The following is a 12,958-nucleotide window of genomic DNA, read 5'->3' as shown; positions in this document are numbered from 1 at the left end:
TCTACGTCTGCATCTTTATTCCTGTCCTGCCCCTAGGTTCTACTTCACTCTGTATGACAGACTCTGGGTCCATCCACGTCACTACAAATAACTCAATTTCGTTTCTTTTTATGGCTGAGTAATATTCCATTGTATATATGTGCCACAACTTCTTTATCCATTCATCTGTCGATGGACACTTAGGTTGCTTCCATGTCCTGGCTATTGCAAATAGTGCTGCAATGAACATTATGGTACATGAGTCTATTTTCTCTTTTTTCAGTTTTGCTTCAGAATGTATTTATTTAGGTTTATAAAATATTAAATATATTTATAATGTATGTAAATATATATTTTTTAATCTGAAATTCAAATTTAACCCAGTGTCCTGTTTTTTTTTTTAACACCTTTATTGGAGTATAATCGCTTTACAATGGTGTGTTAGTTTCTGCTGTATAACAAAGTGAACCAGCTATATATAAACACACATCCCCATATCTCCTCCTTCTTGCGTCTCCCTCCCACCCTCCCTATCCCACCCCTCTAGGTGGTCACATAGCACGGAGCTGATCTCCCTGTGCTATGCGGCTGCTTCCCACTAGCTATCTATTTTACATTTGCTAGTGTATATATGTCCAGTCCACTCTCTCACTTCATCCCAGCTTACCCTTCCCCCTCCCTGTGTCCTCAAGTCCATTCTCTACGTCTGTGTCTTTATTCCTGTCCTGCCCCTAGGTTCTTCAGAACCCCCCCTTTCCCCCCACCTTTTTTTTTTTTGATTCCATATCTTGTGTTAGCATATGGTATTTGTTTTTTTTTTTACATCTTTATTGGAGTATAGTTGCTTTACAATGGTGTGTTAGTTTCTGCTTTATAACAAAGTGAATCAGTTACACATATGCATATGTTCCCATATATCTTCACTCTTGCATCTCCCTCCCTCCCACCCTCCCTACCCCACCCCTCCAGGCACTCACAAAGCACCGAGCTGATCTCCCTGTGCTATGCGGCTGCTTCCCACTAACTATCTACCTTACATTTGGTAGTGTATATATGTCCATGCCTATTTCTCGCTTTGTCACAGCTTACCCTTCCCCCTCCCCATATCCCAAGTCCATTCTCTAGTAGGTCTGTGTCTTTATTCCTGTGTTACCCCTAGGTTCTTCATGACATTTTTTTTTCTTAGATTCCATATATATGTGTTAGCATACGGTATTTGTCTTTCTCTTTCTGACTTACTTCACTCTGTGACAGACTCTATGTCCATACACCTCACTACAAATAACTCAATTTCTTTTCTTTTTATGGCTGAGTAATATTCCATTGTATATATGTGCCACATCTTCTTTATCCATTCATCTGTCGATGGACACTGAGGTTGCGTCCATGTCCTGGCTATTGTAAATAGAGCTGCAGTGAACATTTTGGTACATGACTCTTTTTGAATTATGGTTTTCTCAGGGTATATGCCCAGTAGTAGGATTGCTGGATCGTATGGTAGTTCTATTTTTAGTTTTTTAAGGAACCTCCATACTGTTCTCCATAGTGGCTGTATCAATTTACATTCCCACCAACAGTGCAAGAGGGTTCCCTTTTCTCCACACCTTCTCCAGCATTTATTGTTTGTAGATATTTTGATGATGGCCATTCTGACTGGTGTGAGGTGATACCTCATTGTAGTTTTGATTTGCAATTCTCTAGTGATTGATGATGTTGAGCATCCTTTCATGTGTTTGTTGGCAATCTGTATATCTTCTTTGGAGAAAGGTCTATTTAGGTCTTCTGTCCATTTTTGGATTGGGTTGTTTGTTTCTTTGATATTGAGTTGCATGAGCTGCTTGTAAATTTTAGAAGTTAATCTTTTGTCAGTTACTTCATTTGCAAATATTTTCTCCCATTGTGAGGGCTGTCCTTTCGTCTTGTTTATGTTTTCGTTTGCTGTGCAAAAGCTTTTAAGTTTCATTAGGTCCCATTTGTTTATTTTTGTTTCTATTTCCATTTCTCTAGGAGGTGGGTCAAAAAGGATCTTGCTGTGATTTATGTCATAGAGTGTTCTGCCTATGTTTTCCTCTAAGAGTTTGACAGTGTCTGGCCTTACATTTAGGTCTTTAATCCATTTTGAGTTTATTTTTGTGAATAGTGTTAGGGAGTGTTCTAATTTCATTCTTTTACATGTAGCTGTCTAGATTTCCCAGCACCACTTCTTGAAGAGGCTGTCTTTTCTCCACTGTATATTCTTGCCTCCTTTACCAAAAATAAGGTGACCATATGTGCATGTGTTTATCTCTGGGCTTTCCATCCTGTTCCATTGATCTATATTTCTGGTTTTTTGCCAGTACCATATTGTCTTGATTACTGTAGCTTTGTAGTATAGTCTGAAGTCAGGGAGCCTGATTCCTGCAGCTCCATTTTTCTTTACAAGATTGCTTTGGCTATTTGGGGTCTTTTGTGTTTCCATACAAATTGTGAAATATTTTGTTCTAGTGCTGTGAAAATGTCAGTGGTACTTTAATAGGGATTGCATTGAATCTGTATATTGCTTTGGGTAGTAGAGTCATTTGCACAATATTGATTCTTCCAATCCAAGAACATGGTATATCTCTCCACCTGTTTGTATCATCTTTAATTTCTTTCATCAGTGTCTTATAGTTTTCTGTATACAGGTCTTTTGTCTCCTTAGGTAGGTTTATTCCTAGATATTTTATTCTTTTGTTGCAGTGGTAAATGGGAGTGTTTCCTTAATTTCTCTTTCCGCTTTTTCATCACTAGTGTATAGGATTGCAAGAGATTTCTGTGCATTAATTTTGTATCCTGCTGCTTTACCAAATTCATTGATTAGCGCTAGTAGTTTTCTGGTAGCATCTTTAGGATTCTCTATGTATAGTATCATGTCATCTGCAAACAGTGACAGCTTTATTTCTTTTCCGATTTGGATTCCTTTTATTTCTTTTTCTTCTCTGATTGCTGTGGCTAAAACTTCCAAAACAATGTTGAATAATAGTGGTGAGAGTGGGTAAACTTGTCTTGTTCCTGATCTTGGAGGAAATGCTTTCAGTTTTTCACCATTGAGAACTGTGTTGGCTGTGGGTTTGTCATATATGACCTTTATTATGTTGAGGTAAGTTCCCTCTATGCCTAGTTTCTGGAGGGTTTTTATCATAAATGGATGTTGGATTTTGTCAAAAGTTTATTCTGCATCTATTGAGAGGATCATATGAATTTTCTCCTTCAGTTTGTTAATATGGTGTATCACATTGATTGATTTGCGTATATTGAAGAATCCTTGCATTCCTGGGATAAGCCCCACTTGATCATGATGTATGATCCTTTTAATGTGCTGTTGGATTCTGTTTACTAGTATTTTATTGAGGATTTTTGCATCTGTGTTCATCAGTGATATTGGCCTGTAGTTTTCTTTCTTTGTGACATCTTTGTCTGGTTTTGGTATCAGGGTGATGGTGGCCCTTAGAATAAGTATGGGAGTGTTCCTCCCTCTGCTATATTTGGAAGAGTTTGAGAAGGATAAGTGTTAGCTCTTCTCTAAATGTTTGATAGAATTTGCCTGTGAAGCCATCTGGTACTGGACTTTTGTTTGTTGGAAGATTTTTAATCACAGTTTCAATTTCAGTGCTTGTGATTGGTCTGTTTAGATTTTCTGTTTCCTCCTGGTTCAGTCTCAGAAGGTTGTGCTTTTCTACGAATGTGTCCATTTCTTCCAGATTGTCCATTTTATTGGCATAGAGTTGCTTATAGTAATCTCTCATGATCCTTTGTATTTCTGCAGTGTCAGTTGTTACTTCTCCTTTTTCGTTTCTAATTCTGTTGATTTGAGTCTTCTCCCTTTTTATCTTGATGAGTCGGGCTAATGAGTTATCAATTTTGTTTATCTTCTCAAAGAACCAGCTTTTAGTTTTATTGATCTTTGCTATCGTTTCCTTCATTTCTTTTTCAATTATTTCTGATCTGACGTTTATGATTTCTTTCCTTCTGCTACCTTTGGGTTTTTTTGTTCTTTTTTCTCTGATTGTTTTAGGTGTAAGTTTACGTTGTTTATTTGAGATGTTTCTTGTTTCTTGAGGTAGGATTGTATTGCTCTAAACTTCCCTCTTAGAACTGCTTTGGCTGCATCCCATAGGTTTTGGGTCATCGTGTTTTCATTGTCATTTGTCTCTAGGTATTTTTTGATTACCTCTTTGATTTCTTCAGTGATCTCTTGGTTATTAAGTAGTGTATTCTTTGGTCTCCATGTGTTTGTATCTTTTACAGATTTTTTCCTGTAATTGATATCTAGTCTCATACTGTGTGGTCAGAAAAGATTCTTGACAAGATTTCAAGTTTTTTAATTTACCAAAGCTGATTTGTGTCCCAAGATATGATCTGTCCTAGAGAATGTTCCATGAGCACTTGAGAAGAAAGTGTATTCTGTTGTTTTTGGATGGAGTGTCGTATAAATATCAATTAAGTCCATCTTGTTTAATGTATCATTTCATGCTTGTGTTTCCTTATTTATTTTCATTTTGGATGATCTGTCCTTTAGTGAAAGTGGGATGTTAAAGTCACCTACTTTGCTTGTGTTACTGTTGATTTCCCCTTTTATGGCTGTTAGTATTTGCCTTATGTATTGAGGTGCTCCTATGTTGGGTACATAAATACTTAAAATTGTTATATCTTCTTCTTGGTTTGATCCCTTAATCATTATGTAGTGTCCTTCTTTGTCTCTTGTGATAGTCTTTATTTTAAAGTCTATATTTTCTGATAATAAGACTTGCTAATCCAGCTTTCTTTTGATTTTCATTTTCATGGAATATCTTTTTCCATCCCCTCACTTTCAGTCTGTATGTGTCCCTAGGTCTGAAGTGGGTCTCTTGTAGACAGCATATATATGGGTCTTGTTTCTGTATCCATTCAGCCAATCTATGTCTTTTGGTTGAAGCATTTAATCCATTTACATTTTAGGTAGTTATTGATATGTATGTTCCTATTACCATTTTGTTAATTGTTTTGGGTTTGTTATTGTAGGTCTTTTCCTTCTCTTGTGTTTTCTGCCTAGGGAAGTTCCTTTAGCATTTGTTGTAAAGCTGGTTTGGTGGTGCTGAATTCTCTTAGGTTTTTCTTGTCTGTAAAGGTTTTATTTTCTCTGTTGAATCTGGATGAGATCCTTGCTGGATAGAGTAATCTTGGTTGTAGGTTTTTCCCTTTCATCACTTTAAATATGTCCTGCCACTCCCTTCTGGCTTGCAGAGTTTCTGCTGAAAGATCAGGTGTTAACCTTATGGGGATTCCCTTGTATGTTATTTGTTACTTTTCCCTTGCTGCTTTTAATATTTTTTCTTTGTATTTAATTTTTGATAGTTTGATTAATATGTGTCTTGGCATGTTTCTCCTTGGAATTATTCTCTATCGGACTCTTTGTGCTTCCTGGACTTGATTGGCTATTTCCTTTCCCATGTTAGGGTAGTTTTCAACTATAATCTCTTCAAATATTCTCTCAGTCCCTTTCTTTTTGTCTTCTTCTTCTGGGACCCCTATAATTCAAATGTTGGTGCATTTAATGTTGTCCCAGAGATCTCTGAGACTGTCCTCAATTCTTTTCATTCTTTTTTCTTTATTCTGCTCTGCAGTAGTTATTTCCAGTATTTCATCTTCCAGGTCACTTATCCATTCTTCTGCTATTGATTCCTTCTAGAGAATTTTTAATTTCATTTATTGTGTTGTTCATCATTGTTTGTTTGGTCTTTAGTTCTTCTAGGTCCTTCTTAAATGTTTCTTGTATTTTCTCCTTCTATTTCCAAGATTTTGGATCATCTTTATTATCATTACTCTGAATTCTTTTTCAGGTAGACTGCCTATTTTCTGTTCATTGTTTTGGTCGGGTGGGTTTTTTCCTTGCTCCTTCATCTGCTGTGTATTTCTCTGTCTTCTCATTTTGCTTAACTTACTGTGTTTGGGGTCTCCTTTTCACAGGCTGCAGGTTCGTAGTTCCCATTGTTTTTGGTGTCTGTCCGCAGTGGCTAAGGTTGGTTCAGTGGGTTGTAGGCCTCCTGGTGGAGGGGTTGGTGCCTGTGTTCTGGTTGATGAGCCTGCATCTTGTCTTTCTGGTGGGCAGGACTGCATCCGATGGTGTGTTTTGGGGTGTTTGTAACCTTATTATGATTTTAGGCAGCCTCTCTACTAATGGGTGGGGTTGTGTTCCTGTCTTGCTAGTTGTTTGGCATTGGGTGTCCAGCCCTTGAGGTTGCTGGTCATTGAGTGGAGCTGGGTCTTAGCGTTGAGACGGAGATCTCTGGGAGAGCTCTCGCCAATTGATATTACGTGGGGCCAGGAGGTCTCTGCTGGACCAATGTCCTGAACTTGGCTCTCCCACCTCAGAGGTTCAGGCCGAACACCTGGCAGGAGCACCAAGACCCTGTTAGCCACACAGCAGCTGTGCAAACTTGGGCAGCCTATTTTATTTTCCATGCCTCAGTTTCTCCATCTCCAAACTTCTGGACCTCCACACTCCAGAGGCCCTCCTTTCAACGTGCTGCCTCTCCCCTTCTGTGCAGGTCCTAAGCCCCTGCCCAACTTTTGAGTCAACTGAGAAATAAGAAAAGTAGTGTGAGCAGAAGGTATTACAGTTACCTACTGGTGTATAACAACACCCCCCCAAATTTGTGGTTTAAAGTGAGTTATGATTATGTCTCATGATTCTGTGGTTGACAAGGCTCAGCTGGGTGGTTCTTGCTTGGGGTCTCTCATGTGGTTCAAGTCAGATGCTGGCTGGGGCTACATTCATGAGAAGGCTCAGCTGGAATGCACACCTAAGATACCTATTCATATAGCTTGTAGCATGTACTGACTGTGCCTGGGGATCTCATCTGGTATTACCAGCCGGAACACCTACACATGGCCTCTCCATGTGGCTTGGGGTTCTTACAGTGTGGTAGCTGGTTTTGAGAGGGATAGTTCCAACAGCAAGCATTCCAAGAGACAGGAAGAGCAAGCTGCCAGGCCAATTAAGGACTACATCTAGGATTGCTATAGCATCATTTCTGTCATATTCTGTTGGCCATAAAAAGCAGCCAGTGGCGCAGTGGTTGGGAGTCCGCCTGCTGATGCAGGGGACACGGGTTCGTGCCCTGGTCTGGGAGGATCCCACATGCCGCGGAGCGGCTGGACCCGTGAGCCATGGCCGCTGAGCCTGCGCATCCGGAGCCTGTGCTCCGTAACGGGAGGCCACGGCAGTGAGAGGCCCACGTACCGCAAAAAAAAAAGCAGCCATGGGGCCCATCTAGATTCAGTGGGATGGAGAAATAAGCTCCACCTCTTGATAGGGGAGTAGAGGTCCACATTGCAGAAGAGCATATGAGAGGGGGCGATATCACTGTGGCAGTCTTTGGAAAATGGAATCTGCCACACAGAGGCGTATGCATGCTGTAATCTCTATTTCTGATAAAGTCTTATATTAATAATGTGGCTTATAGATTGTAAAATGGTAAAACTGCTATGGAAAACAATATGAAGTTTCCTCAAAAAATTAAAAATAGAAATACCATATGATCCAGTAATCCCACTTCTGGGTATAAATCCAAAATAAATGAAAGCAGGACCTTAAAGAGATGTTTGTATACTTGTGTTCATAGCAGCACTATTCACAGTAGCCAAGGTGGAAATAACCCAAATATCCATTAACAGGTGAATGGATAAACAAAGTGTGGTATGTACATACAGTTGAATATTATTCAGCTTTAAAACGGAAGGAAATCCTGTCAGATACTACAGCATGGATGAACCTTGAGGACGTGCTAAGTAAAATAAACCAGTCACAAAAAGACAGATGCTGTATGATCTCACTTACTTGAGGTACCTAGAATAGTCAAATTCATAAAGACAGCAAGTAGAATGGTGGTTACCGAGGGCTGGTGGGAGGGGACAAAAAAGAGTTGTTGTTTAATGGATATAGAGTTTCAGATTTGCAAGACGAAAAGTTCTGGAGATCTGCTTCACAACAATGTGAATATACTTAACACTACTGAACTGTACACTTAAAAATGGTTAAGATGGTAAATTTTACATTATGTGTTTTTTACCACAGTAAAAAAAATCACTATAAATTTTAAAATGTGGCTTATATATTTTTAACTGTGGCTTATATATGGAGGAAATCATCTAGTTAATACTGAACAGAATGAGTCAAACTTACCCACCCGGTCACCAGCAACCCACCCAGTCACCAGCAGTGCCAGACCACTGCAGGCCTCCCCTGCAGGGAGAATATGCCCCCTTTGATACAGAAAGCGGACAAGAAATAGGCAGAACAACTTGTTCCATTTTACCTTCTTCCTTGGAGGGGAGTGAGAGGGGATGGAGAGAGGCCAAGGGCTCTCTCCACATAGCAGTCAATATTTTGAATGAAGAAGAGACATTCCCTCGCTAAAATCAATTTGTTCTAAGGTTGTCTTAATTATTATTGGGTAATAAACACATTATTAAATTTTTCATCTATTTCTTCCCCACTCACCCTGATTTTAATGGGAATTTTAATTTGACTTTAAAAATTACATTTTAAGTGTAATGGTCTACATAAATCCAAATACTTACTTTGACAGTTTTATACTTTGACATTTCTGATACCTTAGACGCTCCAGTTTAGCCCAGGAGTACAGGAAGCAACTTCAGATGCAAATGTGCTCCCAACAGCAGGCCCGTGAAGCGGAGAAGGAGGAGGAACGCCGAGAGTTTGAAGCAGGGATGACAGCAGAGAAGAATTTCCAGGACAAGATCCAGGAGATCCTGTCCACCCATCAAGTGCTGCCCCGAAATATTCATCCCATGCGGAGAGCATGCCCTAATAAACTTCCACCATAGTTTCATAAACATCAACCTAGTTTTTCTCAGTCTTTTACTATTTTAAACTATAGCATGCCTGTATATCCCTTTTAACTCATGGATAAACTGTTCTTTTATACTGAGTTTGCATAATTATATGCCACGAAAGTTTCTTCTTACAGATTAAACTGTTCCTTTTTGAGATTTCATAGACTGACAAATCTGAATGATCTACTTCCTATCACATAGTTATTTTCCTTATTTATCTCCATGCCTCCCTTTCTTGTTCATTTATTAATAGCTTCACTTTCTTCCATCCATCTGCCAATATGCCCATTTCCTCTTGCCTCCTTTCTCTTCTCTCTCACAGACATAATTCACAATATTAGCAGGGCATTTTTGCAGGAAGAGCTGGGACTATCAGCCACTTTCATTAACCTGCTTATTCAGTCATTAAACAAATGTTTACTGAGTGCCTTTCATGTGCCAGCACCATTCTGGATCCTGAGACTTCAGCAAGAACAAAGCAAGCCCCTTGCTCTCATGGAGATTACATCCTAGTGGAGGAAACCAGGTAGGTGTTAAGTGCTATAGGCAAGAAGTGGCAGGAGTGCTATTTTATTTTATATGTGATAGAATAGATCTCCTGGAGCAGCTGATATTTGAATGAACCAGCCATGTGGCTGTCTGGGGGGAAGACATCCCAGGCAGAAGAAAGAGCCAGTGCAAGGGCCTTGGGGCAGAAGTCTGCTTAGTGCATATGAGGCTTTGCATTTGTGCTGGAGTAGAGTGAGGAGAGAGTGGTAGAAGACTAATTGGAAAGGTAGTGGGGGCCAGATGATGTAAGGCCTTGGAACCAGGGTAAAGACTGGCTTTTACTTCTATAGGAAGCTGTTATAGGGTTTTGAGCAGAGGAGCAACGTGATACGATGTAAGAGGGTTGCTGGCTACCATGTAGAGAATAGACTTCAAGGAGACAAGAAACAAGGATTCAGTTAAGAAGTGATCACAATATCCCAGGTTAGGGGTGATGGTAGTGTGGTAGCCAGCCTCCAAGATGACCCCTAATAATTCTCGATGTAGAGAATGTACACACAGAAGTATGTGTTTATGCCCTCGTATAGTCCCCTTCCACCCTGAATCTTGGGCACTATGTAAAATGTGTGCATATACTGGTTAAAAAAGAAAGGTAGAAAGAAATCGACATGTTCATATTCCTAAAGTTCAGTATTATAATTATTTCTACTTCTTTGAAAAGTTCCCTCCAAGGCTTTTTTTATATGGATACTCATTTTTACATTGTAAATACTCTGCCATGTTTCTTCACCTATCACATTTACAAATGGCTACATAATAGTCTACTGTTTTTCCTATAATTTATTAAACATTAGACTTTGAGTTTATTTCAAATTTGTCACTATTACAAATTTTTCTATACAACATTCCTTTGAATTGTTTCCTTAGAGTCATGCGGTTCCCTGGAGTGGGATTTTTGGGTCAAAGGGGATAAACATTTATATACTTTTGCTTTCAAGCACCACATTTGCAAAAGAAGTTTTTAGAGTTGCAGACTCTTTAGGGAAATATTTTCAGGGCCAGTTGGTATTCTCCCTGAAGGTTTAAAATGTATTTAAGCAAATTGTTTGCTAGAATCTCTGAGAGGTTTTTTCTTTAACCTTTCTACCCATTCATCCACTCTTAACCTCAGCTCTGGGAATCTAGCTCCTCCTTTGGATCCTTTCGAGCCTCCCTGTGGCCAACATTAATCTCTAATCCAAAAGTGGGAGTGGGAGTCCTGGCCACAAAAAAAAGAAAAAAAAGTCTATCATTGAAGTTTTGTTGAAAATCAACTGACCATTAATATAAGGATTCATTTCCAGACATGCTACTCTGTTCCATTAATTTGTCTGTCCTTACACCAACACAAAGCTGTAGTGATGATCACCGTAGCCTTCAATAAGGCTTGAAATTGGTAGTGTAAGGCATCCAATGTTGTTCTCTTTTTTTCCCGCCCAAAATTGTTTTGTCTATTCTAGTTTCTTTAAATTTCCACATAATCGTTAGGATCATCTTGTCAATTTCTACAAAGATGCCTACTGAGATTTTGATAGTGATTGCATTGTATCTATAGATCAATTTGGGGAGAACTGCCATCTTAACAATAATGAGTTTTCCAACCCTTGAAGATCTATCTCCCTATCCACTGAGGTCATGTTTAAATTTTTAAGCAATATTTTATGGTTTTCAGTGTGCAGGACTTGTGCTTCTTTTGTTCAACTTATTCCTAAGTGTTTCTCTTCAGTGCTATTAGAAACAGAATTGTTTTCTCAAATTCATTTTTGGATTTTTCATTGTTAATGTATAGCAATGTGACTGATTTTTGTGTATTGAACTCGTATCCTGTGACCTTGCTAAACTCACTTATTAGTTCTTGTAGGGTTTTTTTGTTTTTTCTTTTTTGAGATTGTGTAGGATTTCCTACATTCAGGATCATGTCATTTGCAAATAAAGACAGTTTATTTCTTTCCAATTTGGATGCCTGTTGTTTCTTTTTCTTTCTTTAACTGCACTGGTTAGTGCAATATCAAGTATGATATTGAATAGAATTAGAAAGCATAGACATTCTTGACTTGTCCCCAGTTTTAAGGGAAAACGCTCATTCTTTAACCATTAAGTATGATGTTATCTGTAGGTTTCTCATAGATGCCCTTTACCACGGTGAGGATGTTCCCTTCTCTTCCTGTTTTATTGAGAGTCTGTATATAAAGAGGTGTTGGAGCTTATCAAATGCTTTTTCTGTGCCTGTTGAGTTGAACATGTGATTTTTGTTCTTTTGTTCTATTAATATGGTGTATTACATTAATTTATTTTCAGATATTAACTAACCTTGCATATCTGGGATAAATGCCACTTGGTCATGGTTTATGGTTTATTTTTTTTTATTAAGTTGCTGCATTTCATTTGCTAATTTTCTTTTTTTGTCATTGTGTTGATCTTGGTCTGTTGTGTATCTTCCATCTAGGTCTCTTGTGATGTTGTCTGGGTTTGGTATCAAGATATTATCGGCCATATAAAATGAGTTGGAGAGTATTCCCTCTTCCTTTATTTTCTGAAAGATTTGTTAAGGATTGCTATTATTTCTTCCTCAAATGTTTGATAGAATTCACCAGGGATGCCACCTGGGCTTTCTCTGTGGAAAGATTATTTTTTATTGCTAATTTAATATTTTTACTGACTTAGGTCTAATCAGATGTTCTGTTTCTTCTTGAGTCAGTTTTGGTAATTTGTGTTTTTCTACAAATTTGTCCACTTCATCTAAGTTGTCTAATTTAAACACATAAAGTAGCTCATAAAATGTCCTTATAATTATTTTAACTTCTAAAGGGTTTGTAGTAATGTGCCCCTTTCATTCTACTTGGAATTTGGGGTTATTTTGCTACTCTGTGACCAGAAAATAACTAGAAAGTATGACCTCTCCATCCAGTGTCTTTCCCTGCCCCCAACCCAGAATAACTCTCTACCAGAGAGCGTTGCACTTTGATGATTGAAGCAATGTTTAAAAACAAAAGTAAAAATCACTTATTGTTGAATTATGCTGTTTATCTTTTTCTTATTTTTATGTAAAGGAAACTAGCCTTTCATCATATAGATGCAAACATTTTTTTCCAGTTTTTCTGCCCTTTTGATGGCAGAGCAAGGGTCTGGATTGCTGACATTTTATTATCTGGTAGGGCTGATTTCACCACTTTGGTCTCCTTTTACAGTTTTTTTTTCAGAGCTATCATATCGTTTTTTGTTTTTTTTTTTCCCAGATCAATACTAGTATCATTTGATTATCCCAGTAATATTTTCATTCAGATTGCATTGGGTTTATAAATTAGCTCAGGGATGCTGTCAACTTTACAATGTTGCATTTATTCAAGAAAATCCACTAAACCTTGGTGAGAATGGTGGGAGTCTATGGCATTTTGGCCTGGAGCTGCTTCCAGATCCCCCTCAGCTGCAGGGACCAGTGGTTCTATCAGGGCAGAGTAGGTTGTAAGGACCTACCTGCAGCCTCACTGCCAGAGGGGGTTGACTTGATTGACAGCAAATTTGGAATAATCCATGCTTGGTACATTGTCAAAACAAGAGCAATCTTGGTGGCAATAAATCAGGGAATGCCAACATC

General features: G+C 38.5%; 1 protein-coding gene across 1 annotated transcript in view; it reads left to right on the top strand.

The window, feature by feature from the left end:
* The window catches only part of CFAP53 (cilia and flagella associated protein 53), a 67,618-nt gene extending 58,608 nt beyond the window's left edge, over nucleotides 1-9,010 (top strand). Inside the window, exon 8 of the mRNA XM_027118527.1 lies at nucleotides 8,598-9,010. Coding sequence (XP_026974328.1) covers nucleotides 8,598-8,826 — 229 coding nt within the window. The 3' untranslated portion in view covers nucleotides 8,827-9,010. The remainder of the gene's footprint in view (nucleotides 1-8,597) is intronic.
* Nucleotides 9,011-12,958: the final 3,948 nt, after the last annotated feature.

This window comes from Aethalodelphis obliquidens, unplaced genomic scaffold, assembly GCF_003676395.1.
Source record: "Aethalodelphis obliquidens isolate GAN/ISIS:26980383/991018 unplaced genomic scaffold, ASM367639v1 scaffold19, whole genome shotgun sequence".
Lineage (NCBI taxonomy): Eukaryota > Metazoa > Chordata > Mammalia > Artiodactyla > Delphinidae > Aethalodelphis > Aethalodelphis obliquidens.
This window is presented reverse-complemented; position numbering and strand designations above follow the sequence as displayed.